The sequence below is a fragment of the Armigeres subalbatus genome, chromosome 2, assembly GCF_024139115.2.
Source record: "Armigeres subalbatus isolate Guangzhou_Male chromosome 2, GZ_Asu_2, whole genome shotgun sequence".
Taxonomy (NCBI): domain Eukaryota; kingdom Metazoa; phylum Arthropoda; class Insecta; order Diptera; family Culicidae; genus Armigeres; species Armigeres subalbatus.
In genome coordinates this window covers 236665025-236684030 of record NC_085140.1, presented here as the reverse complement: position 1 = coordinate 236684030, position 19006 = coordinate 236665025, and the positions used below count along the sequence as shown (strand labels likewise).

General features: G+C 41.5%; 1 protein-coding gene across 2 annotated transcripts; it reads left to right on the top strand.

The window, feature by feature from the left end:
* The first annotated feature begins 6274 nt into the window (after positions 1 to 6274).
* On the top strand, positions 6275 to 8198 carry LOC134211947 (ATP synthase subunit gamma, mitochondrial-like). 2 transcript variants are annotated; one of them, XM_062689357.1, is made up of 4 exons: positions 6275 to 6432; positions 6640 to 6814; positions 6890 to 7026; positions 7411 to 8198. In XM_062689357.1, exons 2-4 carry the CDS (start codon positions 6651 to 6653, stop codon positions 8001 to 8003), a joined length of 894 nt encoding a protein of 297 aa, XP_062545341.1. In that variant the 5' UTR covers positions 6275 to 6432; positions 6640 to 6650; the 3' UTR covers positions 8004 to 8198. The 2 variants fall into 2 exon arrangements, with proteins under 2 accessions (XP_062545341.1, XP_062545342.1); XM_062689358.1 differs by having other exon boundaries at positions 6277 to 6432; positions 6643 to 6814.
* The last annotated feature ends 10808 nt before the right edge of the window (positions 8199 to 19006 follow it).

Sequence of the window (19006 nt, the reverse complement as noted above, 5' to 3'; positions counted from 1 at the left end):
AATAGGGTAACCAGAAACTGGCTGAGTTGACATTTTGCGATAAAAAGAACGCTGCCATTGTCAGGGCTGCTATTTTTATGCACTGAAAAATGGGACGCCGACTATCATAAAGGCCAGTATTAGGTTCTGCAGCATGACGTCACGAATGAATTCGGTCCTCGTCAAATGAACTTTTTTGACAGTTCAGTAGTACTATCCACTGACTCCGACGAGGACTCCGACAAGGTTCGACTTCGTGATTGGTTGGCTGCCCCCGAGTCCAACGCGAAGTACTACTAATCTGTCATCAGATTGAGGTTACGTACAGACGCTGCAGAACCTAATATAGACTAACGCAAAATGAACTCCCCCAAGAAATTATGACGTTCGAGCGGGTCGCATAATGAACGCAAAATGAGCTTTTGTTCGAGAAGACGACCCGCTCAAATGTCAAAATCCATCGGGTGAGTGAATTCAATGAACCCCTGCATAAGTCTATCCCACACCCGATGCCCATACGTAGCGTCTTTTCAACGCTGCGTGCACACGGCGTTAAAAGGACGCATGTGTGCATCGGGAAAAAGCGGTAACGCAGCGTCGCCGCACCGATGCACACCTGCGTTTTTTTAACGCCACGTGCACGCAGCGTTGAAAAAACGCTACGTGGGCATCGGCCCTTAAAAAGTATCCAGCTTTGCACGCTCGGTAAAGGTAGCCTCACACCTCGGGAATTTGATCCGCGGATTTTTCCCCATGCATTTTTGCATATGCGATGTTTTCGGGATTCGGACACGGAAAATCAAAATCCCGGCCCCCTTTGAAATACACGGGGACCAAATTCCGGCGGAAAATTTTCCCGAGGTGTAAGAAAAGATATTTTAGTTACTAGATAAAGATTGTCGCTTCGGTTCCCTTTGTTCTGCTGTCCGAAACATGTGTGGTACATACCTGTCAAATCGTATGGATTTTCCTTCTTTGACATTTAGCTCCCCTATCCTCGCCAGCAAAAGATGTTCCGGACAGCGACGACAGCGACAATCTTTATCTAGTAACTAAAATATCTTTTGGTGTAAGGCAGCCTTAATGGCGGCTTGTCGGTGTGTAAAAATCAATGATTATCAGTCACCGTACTTTTTGACACTAGCTGGAGGAAAGCTCACAGGCTTTCCTGGGTGAGGGGAAGGGTAAAAAGGCCTTTTCGACAGTGAGTTTTCCTCCAGCTAGTGTCAAAAAATACAGTGACTTATTGATTTTTACACACCGACAAGCCGCCATCACCGAGCGTGGAAAGCTGGATATAGAGAGGTTACCAAGGGGTAAACCACTCGGCACAATGTGCCCGGGGCACAGTTCGGCACACTTTCGGCACATCTGGGCACCCTTCTTTGCATTTTCCACATTTGACAGATGAGTTTTCAGTTTGTCAACATTATTGTTTTAAACAAAACAAAAAAATTGTCAGAGGCCGAGCCATAAGCAAGAACTTATGAACGAAACTATTATTTATTTTATGTCGAATTCGTTTTTAAAAAGTTCCAACCTAGGTTGGAACCAGTTCCAACCTAAGTGCTGTCAAAGTGTTTTTTTATTCGCTCAGATTGGAACTAGGTTCGCACTAGTTCCAACCCCAAAGCTGTCGGGTTCGCACTGTGTTGTTTCACGGTTTCGCACCGGGTTCACCAATACAACTGTACTACAACCATATGATAGGATTTGTTAGCCAAATGAAAAACATTCGATTTTCAAAAATGTGTGTAATGATCGTGAAGACTTAAATGTCGAAAAAGATTTTCTATTTCTTGGTTATTTTTATCCTCATCTTACTTACTTTTACTTATGGATCCTGTACACCTCCGGTGGTGCAAAGGGCCGACTTGAAAGATCTCCATCCTGAGCGATGCCCGGCTATCGCTTTAACCTGTTGCCAGGTTAGATTTCGGTCGACTTCTTTTATTTCTTTATTGAGGCTTCGCCGCCATGAGCCTCTGGGTCTGCCTCTGCTGCGATGTCCCGCTGGGTTCCAGTCTAATGCTTGCTTACAGATTTCGTTTCCGCCCCTACGTAGAGTGTGGCCGACCCAGCCCCACTTCCGATCCCGAATTTCTGTTGCTATCGGCCTCTGGTGACAACGACGATGGAGCTCGTTGTTTGAGATCCAGTTGTGAGGCCACCAGGCCCGAATTATATACCGCAGGCATCTGTTAATGAACACCTGCAGCCGTTGAGTGTTCTCCACTGATACACACCATGTTTCGCTGGCGTATAACAGCACAGATTTCACGTTAGAGTTGAAAATTCGTATTTTGGTGCGTTCACTTATCTGCCTGTTTTTCCAGATATTTCTTAAACTCGCAAAAGCAGCCCTTGCTTTCTTGATCCGTGCGCCTATGTCGATCTTGGTACCGCCGTCTGACGCCATTTGGCTACCAAGATATTGGAAGCTTTCAACATTCTCCACTGGTTGCCCGGCTACTGTGAAACTGGAAGGAGTCACCGTGTTTACATCCAACGATTTGGTTTTGTTGACGTTGATGACTAAACCTGCCGAGGAGGAGCGATCGGCAAGGTCGTTGAGCTTACTCTGCATATCAGAGCGCCGTTGCGCGAGTAGTGCAACGTCATCCGCCAATTCGAAGTCGTTTAGGTGCTCCATGGTTATAGGCTGCCATAACAGCCCGCGGTTTGGTTCACGGTCAATCGCATCTACCAGAATCTCATCGATTACGATGAGGAACAGTAACGGTGATAGAATACATCCTTGCCTCACACCAGCTACGACCCGGATAGGGTCGGACAGGACCCCATTGTGCAGCACTCTACAAGAAAAGGTACTGTGCCTCGATGAGGCCGATGATTTTCTCAGGAACCCCTTGCGTCTCAGGGCGCCCCACATATTCTCGTGATTGAGACGGACGAAAGCTTTTTCGTAGTCAATTAATATCAGGTAGAGGAACTCTTGGAATTCGTTGACTTGCTCCAAAATGATGCGGAGCGTGACAATATGGTCCACAGGATCTTCCGTCACGGATTCCGGCTTGCTGCCGCCGGAGAGTCGCATCGATCTTCTCCTGAATCCGCGCTAGGATAATTTGGCGCAGAACTTTGAGAACGGTACACAGCAACATAATGCCTCGCCAGTTATCGTATACAGTCAGGTCACCCTTTTGGGCACCTTCACTAAGATACCTTTGCATCCAGTCGACCGGGAAAGTTGCGGTGTCCCAGATATTACGAAATAAACGATGCAGTAGTTGTGCGGATGTCATGGGGTCAGCTTTGAGCATCTCGGCTGATATGCGGTCGACCCCTGCGGCTTTATTCGATTTCATGCTTTGGATGGCTGTTTGAATCTCTAGCAGTGATGGAGCTTCGGTATTGACACGTGTTATACGTCGGATCCTAGGCAGATCATGCCGAGGTGGTGATGGCCTGGTTGGCACTTGAAAAAGTTGTTCGAAGTGCTCGAACCAGCGTTTCAGCTGGTCAGTTGGGTCGGTCAATAACTGATCATTCGCGTCTTTCACAGGCATCGTTGCATTCATCTTCGTCCCGCTTAAGCGTCGTGAGATATCGTAGAGGAGGCGAATGTCCCCGGTTGCGGCGGCTCTCTCTCCTTCGTCGGCCAGAGAGTCTGCCCACGCTCGCTTGTCCCGTCGACATGAGCGTTTTACTTCCTTCTCAAGAGCCGTGTATCGTTGACGGGCTAAGACTTTGGCTCCTCTCGTTTTCGATCGCTCTATCGCGGCTTTGGCTTCTCTTCGCTCCTCTATCTTCCTCCAGGTCTCATCGGTGATCCATTGTTTTCTCTGGGTGCGTAGTTCACCCAGATTGTTCTCGCTGGTGGCGATGAAGGCATTCTTGATGGCGGTCCATTGGTCTTCCACGCTGCCACCTTCCGGAATATCTGCAGTACGCGTCTCCAGTTCTTCAACGAAGGACCGTTTCACCGTGGCATCTTCCAGTCGGCGTGTGTTGAATCGTCGTCCAACTCTTTCCTCCTGCCGACGAATCCGCGCAATGCGCAGGCGTATTTCGCCGATGAGGAGGTGATGATCAGACGCGATATCGGCACTACGTTTATTCCGTACATCAAGAAGGCTCCGTTTCCATTTTCGGCTGATGCAGATGTGGTCGATTTGATTTTCTGTAAAGCCGTCACGGGAGACCCACGTGACCTTGTGAACCGGTCGATGAGGGAAGAGCGATCTCTCGATCACCATGTCGTTATTACCACAAAATTCTGCGAACAGCTCTCCGTTTTCACTCATTTCTCCGAGACCATGGCGTCCCATAATGCGCTCATGGTTCGAGTTGTCGGATCCGATCTTCGCATTGAAGTCGCCCAAACAGATCTTGATATCACCCTTCGGAATTCTATCTACAACGGCATTGAGTTGACTGTAGAAGTTCTCTTTGTCTTGCAGATCGGCAGCATCGGTTGGCGCATAACATTGGATTATAGTAAGGTTTCGGACCCGTGTTCTAAATCTGGCAACGATTATCCTTTCACTTATAGGTTCCCACTTCATAAGCGCAGAGTGTGCCTGAGCGCTTAGTAGGAAGCCAACTCCGCGATGCCGGGGAGCGTGTTCACCTCGTAAACCAGAGTATAGCAGAACTTGTCCTGACGGCGTTCTGTGTTCTCCAAAGTTTGGCCAACGGACTTCACTCAGTCCCAGGATCTCAAGCTTCATGCGGCGTGCCTCATTGGCAAGTTGTGCCAATTTACCCTGCTGGGCTAGGGTTAAAACGTTCCATGTTCCTATTCGTGTCCGTTGTTTCGCGCTAAGAGTCGTCGCCGTAAAATCAGTCCGTATTCTTTCATTATCGGATTCTCGAACAAATTGATGTTTCGGGAACAGTAGGTTGTTGGCCCAAGGTTCCCTATCCACCGGGATGGGGCTGCCATCTTAGGTATAGCTTCCGGGGAATAGCATTTCATACTCAGCCGCTGGATGCCAGAACAGACGCTGTTGGAGCCGCACCTCCTTGGTGGACAGACGCTCGATCAGTCGGGTCAAATTTGTTTAAAGTCCCACCCAACACCAGGACTAGGCTAGTGCGCTTTGAGCGGCACACGGTCGCTTTGATAGGGCCTGCTTGGGAACACATGCAGCTTTTTATAGAAGTTCAACAGAGCCCACTGTCGAACCCCACCACATCCTAGGCAGACCCCACAGGACGCACCCTCTCACTCTAGCTGATGTCAGAAGGACAACAGTGCCCAGGCTGCACTACCAGCTAAGTACGCAACCCTTAGCTGGCGGTCAATTGTCATCGGAAGACCCGTGGAAGCGTGAGTATTGGAACTTGTGAGGACCAGAGCTATGTTAGGCGCCCCTTCCCGGATGTCAACTCACCATTTCGCAGCCCTTTTATCCTCATCGCTGTGTAGATTGTTTGAAACGTGCATATAATGTTTAAGTCGACCAGCTGGTGGATTGCGCGCATTTTGCTTTTTCTTTTTGTCAACTTTTTCTATCAAAAGAACGTTAATGTCAGTATATGACAGAACGAGTTACTACACTCGGAGTAAAACGATTGTTATTTTTTTTGCCAATTTTGGAATCAGAGAGGCCCGTCGGTTTGTCGCCCGCATAATTTCAAACTGTACATGGATATTTTCCCGTGCGGTCGACAACAGTATCCTTTACTGTTGACAACTGTAAATGAACAATGTCATATAAAGTTTTAACAGTTTGTGGTACGGTTATTTGACAAATAACAATATATTGAATGGGTTGTTAAGTTATGTCACCATAAAAAATCGTCTGTTTTCGCGTGCAAAATTTTCGCTCAACAGTATGATAAAATGTTGACATATAATGCAGGAAATAAAGAACATTTTTGAGACAACATGTTATATGTTGACATTTAGTGATGATGTCGAGCAGTTATGGTTGATTCGATCGAAAAGTATTCGATAACCGCAACGTAAACCGTGAAGCTATATCTTACATCGTAATAATGATTCTGACCATATAACATGTTGTTTTTTATTATGCGGGCGGTGGTTTTACATCAAATAAACATAACCTCAAAAATTCAATCGAATGAACTCAATTTGACATTTATCGGTGGTAGGTTCATGAGGTTCATCCTATCTCCCGCAGCAAGCGGATGAACCTTTGTTTATATACAAACCACCGATACCTGTCAAATATGGAAGAAATTCACAGGACGCAGCCGTGGCTACAAACGTGTGACGTCACGAATTGTGTTACGTAATATTTAAACAAGCCGTTAGTATTTTTGGCAGGTTTTTTTGTTTGCAGCCCTGCAAGGAGCACTGTCACCAAAAAGGGGAATAAAAAGTTGCTTCGCTGAAAAAAAAAGAAAACCTGTGTGCGACCATCTTTCTTGACATCCGCAACTATCGGACGAAAAAAGTTCCGACCGACCGAGAAAACTCAGGCTAATTTCGATCGTTTTTTGATTCGAGTAATTCCGAAGGTTAGTGGTTATAATCCAAATTGTCTCTAAATTGTGTTACTTGAAAGTCGTGCAACGCTGCTGGGTTATTTTTTTGTTAATCAGTGGCAAACGAATCTTACATAACATTTGCGGTTCCGCCAACCAGTGAGAGAACATTGAGGACTGAACTGTTGAAGTGACGGCGAAAAAATTGTGTAATAACCTGTGATTTCTGTTTGCTTCCAGAAGAACGCAAAATGTTCAAGTCCGTCGTTCCGGTTTTAGCTCAGGTGCCCGCAGAGGTATGCCTCGGTCAACAGAACCGTGGAATGGCTACTCTGAAAGCCATTTCGATCCGCCTGAAGTCGGTCAAGAACATCCAGAAGATCACCCAATCTATGAAGATGGTGTCCGCGGCAAAGTAAGTTTTTAATGAAGTAAAATCCGTCGATGATTGCAATCAAAGGTTATATTTATTATAAATGTTTAATTTTAGATACGCCCGTGCTGAACGCGATCTGAAGCAGGCTAGGCCTTATGGCGTAGGGGCTCAACAGTTCTACGAGAAGGCGGAAGTGGCTGCCAAGGAGGAAGAACCGAAAAAGCTCTACATTGCCATTACTTCTGATAGAGGTAAGTAGTTTATTAGCTATTTTATGAGGAAGATTTTATGAACCCGGCAGAAAAGCCGAGTTGTTTACAAATGAGCGGATTTTTCGATGTCTGATTTTAGTACAGACATAATATCTGAATTGTTGATACTGCACCTAAATTTTAATAGTTTTAATGCATGTTCCTACAGTCACCGACGCGTCATTCTCATTGTCATCGCATGCAAAAATTTAATGAAATGAACTTCACGGACGGACTTCAAAAAATCGTGCTACTTCTGTTAATCTTTGAGAATATTACTTCTGGGATGTTTTTTTTATATCTTTATTAAAGAGACTTTCAGCCCAAGGCTGGCTCCTCTCGTGGAGATGATTTTTTCAATGCATGTACCTTCTTCTACTTCAGGTCTGTGCGGAGCTGTGCACACTGGTGTGGCTCGTCATATCCGTGGCGACCTGGCAGCCGATCCCAACATCAAGGTGGTCTGTGTCGGTGATAAGTCGCGTGCAATTTTGCAGCGTCTGTACAGCAAGAACATCGAAATGGTCTGTAATGAGGTGGGCCGTTTGCCGCCAACCTTCCTGGATGCTGCCAAGCTGACCAACGCCATCCTCAACCTTGGATACGAATACACTGACGGCAAGATCATCTACAACAAGTTCAAGTCAGTGGTGTCGTATGCCGTCGCTGATATGCCCATCTTCAGCTTGAAGTCCGTGGAGTCTGCAGAAAAATTGCCGGTTTATGATTCTCTTGATTCGGATGTTATCCAGAATTATCTGGAATTCTCGTTGGCTTCGCTGCTTTTCTTCGCCATGAAGGAAGGAGCTTGTTCGGAACAGTCCTCACGTATGACTGCTATGGATAACGCTTCAAAGAACGCCGGTGAGATGATTGACAAACTAACTCTGACCTTCAACAGAACCAGACAGGCTGTCATCACTCGTGAGTTGATTGAAATCATTTCCGGTGCTTCGGCTCTGGAGAGCAAGGATTAAGCTTGTGGTGTGCTTCTGTGAATGCAATTGTTCAAACAACAGGTTCTGCAATATATCTGCTTACGGCTATTGCCAACTCATAACAACAGAGTGGCTACGTTAATGCAGGACGTTGTATTTCGGTAACAAGTCACGCGAATTTCTTGATTGGGTTAAATAGTACACAGATATTCGATAAAATCTTATTAAACTAAAGTTAGGTGTGGTTGATTGAAGAAAGAAGGCCCAAAAACCTCAGCTAGTTCATATGCAAAACATTTCTCGAAATATATACTATAGATAATTCTTCCGAGACTAGCCCAAATGGCATAATGCCGTTTGGCATAACGAGTTGAACAGCCAGGGATTATTAAACATAAATACCGTTTGGCATAAACACAAAAATAATCATAATGTTTTTGGAGCATTTGGCATACATTTAAGAGAATTGTGGAATCTCCAGGCAAACACGTGCTTTACAAGAGTCATTTTTATTTTTGTCTTATTCTGAGCACATGCGTGTTTAAAAAATAATAATTTACTCTTTCGCCTTATTCCTGGTAAATGCGTACTTTTGAAGAAGGGGCAATTTCACGGGACTGACACTTGTATACCTCCACCCAGAGCGTTAATGAATAAAGCTTCCAATGAATGATTAAATTAGTTATGATTAAATCATTCAACTCTATGATTGAAGATTATGATTAATGATTTATTCATTTTTGACAATGAATAATGATTATGATAAATGATTAAATTATTTTTTGACAATGATTAACGATTATGATTAATGAATAAAACGTTTGAAGTATGATTAATGATTACCGATCGTGTTTAAATGTTGACACAATATGTGTATGATTGATGATTAACGAACGATATGATTAATGATTAATGATCATGAATAATCAAATTAAATGATTTGCATAGTGATCAATAATTAAGCAACCGTTCGACAAAATTATGTTTTTCACCTTTGAAATTGTATGATTATGAATAAAGATTAATGAATAAAAGCGACGTATGCAATGATTAAAATTGATGATTAATAAATAAACTCAAAACAATCATGAATATGATTAGTGATTAATGATTAAATGCAAAAATATATCATTAACGATTAGTGATTAATGATCGAATCGTATTTTTTGTATGATTATGATTAATGAATAATGATTAAATAACCCATTATTCATTAATCATGATTAAATCTATGATTAATCACTAATGCTCTGCTCCACCACAGTTCATTTCGTAGCCAACATAGGAAATTCCGCACTGACAGCCATAAGAAGAATCATGGGAAAGAAAGAGAAAGGTGCGTTCCACACTGACAGTTCCATAAACGACAAGCAGAAGAAACGAGACTGCATCTACACTACGAAAACACAACCAAAACATCAGACCCCCGGGCAATTTACTCTATTGCCTAATTCCGAGCAAATGCGTACTTTCAAAGAAGAGGTCATCTACTCAAATAGTCGCTGTGCCGTATTTGACGCATCTTTTCAACGATTATGCCAAATGGTCGTTATGTCAAATGGCCTTAAGATACTCAACACATTATGCCAAATGACCCTTAGATATTCAACTCGTTATGCCAAATGGCATTGTGTCATATTGGCTTTCCCCATTCCTCCAATTTACTATATCCACCCATCTGCCAAATGTCACGCTACGCATAACGCGAATAAAATATTATATTAAATAAAAGATTTTTGTTTAACTGATTGTAGAAATGGCTGACGTGTCATGATCAACGTCTTCATTGCTTGATGTGAACTATTCCAGCGAATTGTTAACTTTTTGTTAAAATTTGACAACTCGATTGTTATTTCTCCGTGGATTAAAATAACCCTGCTCCAGAGCATGGTTAGATTTGACAGTTCGACAGTAAAACTTTGTTCGCAAGAAAATTGGGGCCAAATCCATTTTGTTCCAAATAACCATCAAACTGTCAAATTTTAACTAAAGTTAAACGAATCGCTTAACTTTTAGTTGTTTTCTCATGGTACAATCAAAGCTATTGCCTTTATTCCGGGTATAGGCCACCCGGAGTGGTAATTAATTACTATGTTTGAAGCGATTTGTGCAATTTCACAACATGTTTAATATATACTTAGCTAAAAAATGACCTTCAGCATTTTTGGAATTAACATGCGAAGCGGTTAAAAAAAATGCCATTCTTTTGTGAATCTTTCCATTTAGTTTTTATTAGAAAACTGTAGTGAAATTGCCTGAAAACCCGAAACATGGATAAACTCTGTCCAGTGTTAATGGTTGCAAAGTTCAGCAAAATTCTCGAGTATGTGGTGCGAGAAGGGTGAAAAGTTTTCAACGGATGCGGTCAAGGAAGAAATTGTTCGGAGGCTACCAGGAAGTAGACGCAGGAAGAAAATTTATTTTGATCTGAGCATGGTGCTGATACCAAATTGCAGCAAAGAAAGAACCTTGTCATGCACAAATTCGTAGGTGGTATAAGCCAAGACTATTGTATGAGAGTAGCATCACTTTCATCCGTTACCACAGATATTGATTTGGGACTAATCACTATCTCTTAGATGGAAGCAATGCACCCTCCAATAGTCGAGATCTGTCCTGGCCACGTCCTTGCGAATGCTGAGGAAGGGGAAGGATGGTTAGTTGGACACCTACTTAAGAAAGAAGCAGAGAACTCTACGACCTCTCATAGGTGCCACGGGAGGTTTTGGGATTGTGTGGTAGGTTATAACAGTAGGAATCGTTTTGGTAGAACGTGAAACACAGAAAGAACTAGGATAGAAATACGAAGTAGGAAAGGGACGAGCCTGGAATTGAACCCACGACCTCCTGCTTATAAGGCAGAATCGGTAGCCACTAGACCACCGAGCTCGTCCAATGCATTTCCATTGATTGATTTTACTAAATACGCTCCAGGATCAAAGAATTGAATTTTGATCCTGGAAGTGTGAATGCACTCTAGATATCCTTATGATATGTGGGTATAATCACGCGGGGCTTATTGTACACGACTATAGCTTCGGAATGCTTGCGTTCTTGAAATGGGCTATATGAGTTACAATAGAGCTATCACCTTCTAGCTCCCGGATCTAAGATTCTTGCAATTATATAAAATCAAAATGGTTGCACGAATATTCTATCCATAATGCCACTGCCAGACAGTGGGAGTTAGATTGTAATAACACACACAACACATGTTTAATATATAGCTAAAAAATGTATTGGATTGTAACTTCCTTCCTTCCTTGGGTGGGATTTGATTCCACGCCCCAGTAAGCTAGATAGCTGCTTCCCCTTATAAGCTACTAAGGACCTTTCTTCGTACCAAACAATAAGTGTGAAAGTGTTGGTTTTAAAAATAGATCGCGAAAGGTAGGCTTTGATCTCATCAGTACCCGCTGAGCTGCTGAGAACGCCTACACGAAGCACGATACAAACGGGCGCGGAACAGACAAAACTCGATTTTTTGGAAGAAAAAGTAACAGCAGAAAGCTGGAGAACGTGAAGAGACGGAGCAACTTTACCGCGCTAATAACGCACGAAAGTTCTATGAGAAAGTAAACCGCTCACGTAAGGACCACGTGCCACAGCCTGATATGTGTAAGGACATAAATGGAAACCTTGTTTAAATGAGCGTGAGGGTATCTAAAGGTGGCGGTAGCACTACGAAGAGCACCTGAACACCGTGGCGGTGTGGTAATGAACATGGCAGCACGCGCACAGAACATACGTCTACGGCTCCGGACGTGACCTGGGACCTCGCCTGGGGGTGGGACGATGCTCGTGTAGGACCAACGCACACTGGGAGTTTTCGAAAGGAAAGTGCTGCGTACCATCTATGGTGGGGTGCAGATGATGGACGGTACGTGAAGGAGGCGAATGAACCACGATTTGCATCCCCCTGATCCCCTGTCAGGCCGATTCATTAAAAAAAAATAAACCTTACATAAATACAAAAATCCAACTTAATCCAACGACTTTCTCGCATTTAGCCAAGACACCAACCTTATATGGCGCTTACATAGTTCGATTCCATTTTCTTAATAACTTTTAAACACGACGGTCGATCGTTATCGATCGTACAACTTTGTTGTACGAGAAAGGCAAAAATGTTACGAGGGGAGGATGGGCTCCAAAGTCACAAAATTAAGCGTTACATAATTTGCGAACGAACCTTAACCAACGTCAGCAAAAGATCTTCCGGACAGCGACGACAGCACAGGAGGAAGTGAGGAGCAGGCCGAGTGTTACGATCCATACAAAAAATTAAACCATCCATACAAAAAGTGTTACGAGGAGGAGGGTGGGGGTCCCAAATTATCCAATTTAGCGTTACGTAATTTGTGAAAGAGCCCTTCGGATCGCACTTTGGGGTATTCATTTTTAGGCCAGCGCACAGTGGGATGGAATTGGAAAAAAAGACGGTCAAAAGTACAAATATGGTTTAAAATGAGAACAACTGGGTTTATTATACTTACTGTGATGAAATTTTATCATTTTAAACTACATTCATAACGATTGTTGTGGTTGTAGCATTCAGTACATATACATTAGGGTGGTTCAAAAAATCGATTTTGCTCCACAGTGCTCATCTGATTCTTTACCATGTTCTGAGTGTCCTCTGAAAATTTGAGCTCATTTGGATTAAAACTGATTTAGCACAAGCCGTTTCAAGTTTGCATGCAAATTAGTATGGGGAAATTTATTTTTTCATTATACTGTTAATGACGTTTCCCCATTAAGCGCAGGTTAAAAGAAAACCTACATAGCTAAAAGGGATACTCAACAGCTTTCACCCAATGAAAATCGCATGTTGATTAATCACCCCAATAATTAGTAATCGATTTTAAGACAGGTTGCGAATCTTTAGTCATGATCGTTAAACTTCTTTGAGGGCATCACTGAAATGTGCAGTGCAACATAGTAGCCTGAATTTGTGTGTGCTATCTTTCGCGCCACGAGCAGCAATGTTGCCTGATGATGAGTTATGCAATTAGCTCCAGAAAACCACGGTATAGATTAAATTCGATTACTAATTATTGGAACGATTAATTGAGATGCGGTTTTCACTGAGTGAAAGCTGTTGAGTATTTCGTTTAGCTATGTAGGTTATGGGGCCCTCCTTAGCCGTGCGGTAAGACGCGCGGCTACAAAGCAAGACCATGCTGAGGGTGGCTGGGTTCGATTCCCGGTGCCGGTCTAGACAATTTTCGGATTGGAAATTGTTTCGACTTCCCTGGGCATAAAAGTATCATCGTGTTAGCCTCATGATATACGAATGCAAAAATGGTAACTTGGCTTAGAAACCTCGCGGTTAATAACTGTGGAAGTGCTTAATGAACACTAAGCTGCGAGGCGGCTCTGTCCCAGTGTGGGGATGTAATGCCAATAAGAAGAAGAAGATGTAGGTTTTCTTTTAACCTGCGCTTAATGGGGAAACGTCATTAACAGTATAATGAAAAGATAAATTTCCCCATACTAATTTGCATGCAAACTTGAAACGGCTTGTGCTAAATCAGTTTTAATCCAAATGAGCTCAAATTTTCAGAGGACACTCAGAACATGGTAAAGAATCAGATGAGCACTGTGGAGCAAAATCGATTTTTTGAACCACCCTAATATACATACATTTTCATGTATTTTACGTCATTTTCAAATGCCTCGGAAATAACCTGCGAACACTAAATTTTGTTTAGTTTGAAAATATAGAATGTAAACTAGTAGCCATGTGATTTTCAGCGCTGGGTAATAATGTTGGGAAATTTTTTTTTCTGGCCACATGAAAACACCAAGAAATGAGTAAATTTCGAAATAAGCCCAAATTCAACTCCATAAACCAAGGGTGAACATTGCATTGATGTGTATCTAAATTAAACTAAACTGCACTTTCAGTGCAGCTGCTATAAATTAATGTTTATAGCAGAAGGATGCTACCGATACCCAGAGACGTTGTTTATAGATAGAGACCCGCAAACAGTGAAGCCGAAAGTACCAAACGAACCGTCAAACGCGGTACCAAACGAGCAAAGTAAACAAACATTACCAATCGGTACTAAATGCAAGATAGGTATTGTAATCAACATTATAGAAATTATAAAAAAGTTTGAAAAGTTCAGTAAATGAAGATGTTTTCAGAGTTCTCATAGCAAATTTATATATGGTATTTAATCATATTTATTGTTGAATATAAGGAAATGGTGCTAAAGAAGACAAAATATGTAGTTGGAGCAAACGAAATAACTGCTCACACTGAGAGTCACTTCAAGTTCTCACAAATTTTTATGTTGCCGATCGCACAGATTGTTTTTGTCTGCTGGCCGTGAAGCCAGAATTGCTTTTATTCTCTCCGCGTGTCTCTATATAATACCATCGTCTCTGCCGATACCCTACCTAATAAACGGTCCGGCGTTTGTCGGCCTCTTTTGATCGCAACCCTCCAAGCGTTAACACGCATTTCAACAACTCTCCGAAAACCCTTATTCTACTGTCCTCCGCGGATGATTAATACTTATCAGTACACTACAAATAATCCAATAATTTTAAACATGTGCGGTCACTAATAAAATAGTCAGAAAGCATGACTTTTATATTGCATGTGTAGGTAATACATTTTAAAACTGTGCATATATGCTCAATCAGCATGTACAATGACTGTAATAAGCATAACAAATCAAAAATATGTGTGAGAACCAATAGTCAAAATCCATAACGTCTGACATATAAAATGGAATCGTTTTGTTAATGACAATGATGACCGATCCAAAGAACCAAGCGAAACAAAAATAAAATGGAGTCTGAAAAAAATCCGGTTCTGTCGTGGTGATCTTTTCTAATAAACTAACTATGTATTTTCTAATAACTCTTCAAATGCCTACAAGTTTTTAGTTTTTTGGAATAAAATATTAACTGTGTAACGCAATGAAGCTGCGGTATATTTTCAAGCATCACAAATGGGTTTGTTTCCTGGAAATTCCAAAATTGGCTGGCAGGTAATATATTTATGCTTTTTCTAGTGTTTAATTCTACATAACTTTATTGCTTTTATTATATTATGGTTCCTCTAGGTGCCGAAGTCAGTGAATACGCTGGTCGCAGATAATTATTTCGTATTCTACGTGATCTATCATCCTCATTTTGATCCTGCCAAAATGGTAATCGAGACGACAGTCTTTGTCTTAAGCAAAACAAGCCGGTTCCCGACTGAACGTTCCGGTCGAAAAATAATCCGCTGACTTAAGCTCCCCCGGGCGAAAAGGACTGCACTGAGCAGTAATGTTTTTGTTAAAGATTCGTACAAGTTGCGAGCTTTGGGAGCAACGGTAGCGTTCACATCCGTCGCCTGAAACGCAAGGTAAGTGTTCAAATTGCGTCTGGCTAAAAAATACCAAGGATCAAAAAATAGTGGGAAGGGGAACGAAACAGGTTTTTTTTGCTGGAAGCATATCTGGTTTTGTCTTTGCGGGATGTGCTGAATTCTTCCGCTTGGAAAACCTTGTGTCGTTCGCCCTGTCATGAGTTTTGGAAGCGTCGCCATAAAGCAAATATGACCGTAGAATATAAAATCCTCATTGTTTTGTTTTTTTTGTAGCTGTTCACCAGTTGGCAATCAACTTAATCGAAAAGTAAAAGCTCATCTACGGATATCTGCTGCATGCGATGCTCAGAAGGTTGAGTAACGAAAGCTTCAACTCGGCGAAAGCGCTCTGTTTAAAACCACTGTTCCGGATGATTGCTCCGGGTCGTAAACGAAACCCACCCGAGTTATTTTCCATTTTTGGAATGTAAGTTTTTGGTCATCGAAGATTAGATATCGAGCAGAATGCATATTAGAACCTCCAGTTTATGAAGATTATTATAAGAGCTGCTGCTGAATTCTATGCGACGTTTGTGATGTGATACATATATAATATCGATGGCTGGTTCTACAAAGAAATGTGGTACAGCTGAAATGTGTGTTATTCGCAGGAAGGATAGAATTTGTCATCTGAAAGTAATACTACAGAATTCATATGCGGACAAACGATTGCTACTAATCAATGTACATATAACTATTTTTTTGTAAATAAAAGATAAATATGAATAAATTTTGTTTTTTGCATTAATTATCGGATTTGAAAGCTCATTCTATATATCATTATAAACTATATTGATGAATGAATATCAATTTTATGGAGGAATACTATTCAAAGTTATCAACAGACCATATAAAAAGTATAACTTATCAATAATCAAATATATGTGTAGCGCTTATTCATTTGTTATGTTTCATACACATAAAATGTATTTAAATTAGGCAATTGCAAAAATCTATATCGCTCACACATAAACCTGATATGGATTTTTTCGACAGTGTATATAATATTTGGCGACGAGGAAAAAGTAAGTGAAAACTTAGATAAAGTGCGCGTGCATAAAATCGAGTGCCTTTTGCCCGTGTTGAACAACTTTGCCTTCGTTTGGAGTGAGCAGTTTTGCCCCCGGCGGTGGCGCGATACCTGCAGGAGCAGCAAAGAATAAAATTGCCTCGGGCGGAGGTGCGGATTCTGCTGTAGTGGCAGCGAAAGGCCTGTGAAAAGAAATCGGAATTTTCCCCGACGGGGACTGTCCGGAGTAGCGGTACAGGTAAGAGAAGGTTGAAAAGAAATGTGTTAGCACGATTTTGCCCAATAAAAGCCATTTTGTGGCAGTGATCGAAACGAGGATCGAAAAACAAAATAATTACACGAAAAAAAAATTTGAGGAAGATATTTTTCTTATATTAAATTGATTTTATTTTCCAATTTTATTAACTGGTGATTTTGATAACGAGCTTCGGCGGCTGAGACGGTGTGTTTTGTTCGCTGTACCGTAACGCCATTTTGTGTTCAGTGGAGTAAAAAAAAAAGTGATTTTACGGGAGGAAAAGTGTTTCAAGTTTTATTAACGAGACTTTTTCTTTATATTTAACGAAGGTTTAGAGATCCGTCGGTACGGTGAAGGAAAATTTTAGCAGCTGTTTGGCCATTTTGTGCGGTTTCGCTGGCGGATATTGAAATCTGTTTTCAGTAGACAACTGTGTTTCCGTCTCGAGATCCGTGAGGATTTGTATCTATTGGTGTCGGATTGTTGCTGACTGGCCGTAACGATTACGACGAATACGACGACGATATTGGCGACGAGCAGCCAGTTGGCTAGACAATTCCTTTTCATTTTTGGAGTACAACCGTCGAAGTGTCTGGTAGCATTGCCACGCTTCGGTAACAAGTTCATTCATAATTGGTAAGTCATTATTTTTTTCCTTCATTGATTGATCATTGTTTCAAAATTGCTTTATGATATTTTATTGTGTGAATTGTTTGGTTCATGAAAAGGTACATTATGTGTTAATACTGAACAATAGATCGTTTACCGCATAATTGGCGGATGTGCATTGTGTAAATTTGAATAGTTTTTTGACGATTTTAATTTTTTTTTTTGATTTTTTTTCGCTTTTTTTTGGTGAAGTTACATGAATGTATTTGACTTTCAATCTATATTGTGAAAAGTGTGTATAACAATAGGAGAATTTAGATCATTTTTTTGGAGCAAGCCATTTTGTTTTGATATTTTGCAATTTATATAGATTTTTATTTTTTGGGTTTAATATTTGCCTAAACTGAAATTATTTTTATTTATTTTAAAATTAAAGAAACGATGTGTTACGTAGTTCCGAATATTGATCCGTACCGCAAAGGACAAACATTTGCGTCCTGGTTCAAGCGACTAGGATATCATTTTCGCGTTAATAAAGTAGCGGAAGCGGACAGGAAAGATCAAATGTTTCTCCTAGGAGGTGATTTTCTATTCGAAGTAGCTCAGAGCTTGTATTTTAATGATCAATTGCTTGATGCAGCACCTTTTGACGAGTTGATCGAAAAGCTGAAGCAAAAGCTGGACAAAATGGATTCAGCCTTAATCCAACGTTTCAAATTTGGGTCCCGAGTACAGCAACCTGGTGAAACAGCCAGTGATTTTCTTTTTTCGCTTAAACTCCAAGCTGAGTATTGCAACTTTAAACGTTATAGACAGGATCGCATACTTGATCGAATTCTCATTGGCTTGACGGATTACGCCTTGAGACAAAAGTTATTAGCGGAATATGGGGACAAATTGAATCTAACTCAAGTTGAGAAAATCATATCTACATGGGAGTTAGCTGCTTCTAATGCAAAAACATTAACACAAGACAATTCTTTTGAACAAATCGCTTCTATTTTTGGAAGTTGTGGTAACCTTTTTCAACGTATGACAGATTCAAATCGAAGGCATGGTCCAGTGAAGAGCCGAGCAGGCTATAAACATTTTTCAGGTGATGACGAGCGCAACACAAAACCCTACAATAGGTACAGCAATCGTGTGAATCATCGTTCGCAGACCGGACGGGTTAGACAAGTGCGGCTCCAGGAACAGCGAAGAAGGTACCTGGATGCAGTGGTTCACCCGGTGGAACTGAAGAGCGATGAACAACCAGCAATTGATCAGCGAGTGTGCTACTATAGTGGAGTTCGAGGACATGTTCGCAGGAGGTGCCCGAAGCTGGAACAATTCAAGAGGAGTCCGATCAACAACATCAACTTTGAAAAATCCTTTACGAATAATGACGATAATTTGTCGAGTATGATGAGTTGTTGGGAAGATAAGAATGATGATTCGGATCCAGGTGAATTACAGTGCATGCATGTTTCCTCCATTGGCAAAAGTCATCCATGTTTACTAGAACTGGATATTCAAGGCATCAATATGCAGATGGAGATTGATAGTGGCTCCGACGTTTCCGTGATTGGTAAGATGCTATTTTTGGCTAAATTTAATATTCCCCTGAAAAAAAGTTCCAATAGTTTGATAGTGGTAAACGGTTCTCGATTGAAAATTGTTGGGAAAGTTGTTGTTTCGGTAGTATTTCGGAATATAAAGGCAAAATTGAAACTTCTAGTATTGGATAGTGATCATGATTTTATTCCTTTATTTGGGAGAACCTGGTTGGATGTTTTCTTTCCCAACTGGCG

Excerpts from the sequence above, each read along its gene's own strand:
- LOC134211947 (XM_062689357.1), top strand. The coding sequence starts at position 6,651 with ATGTTCAAGTCCGTCGTTCCGGTTTTAGCTCAGGTGCCCGCAGAGGTA. Across the intron at positions 6,815-6,889 it reads AAGATGGTGTCCGCGGCAAA|ATACGCCCGTGCTGAACGCG; the intron begins GTAAGTTTTTAA and ends GTTTAATTTTAG. Across the intron at positions 7,027-7,410 it reads TGCCATTACTTCTGATAGAG|GTCTGTGCGGAGCTGTGCAC; the intron begins GTAAGTAGTTTA and ends CTTCTACTTCAG.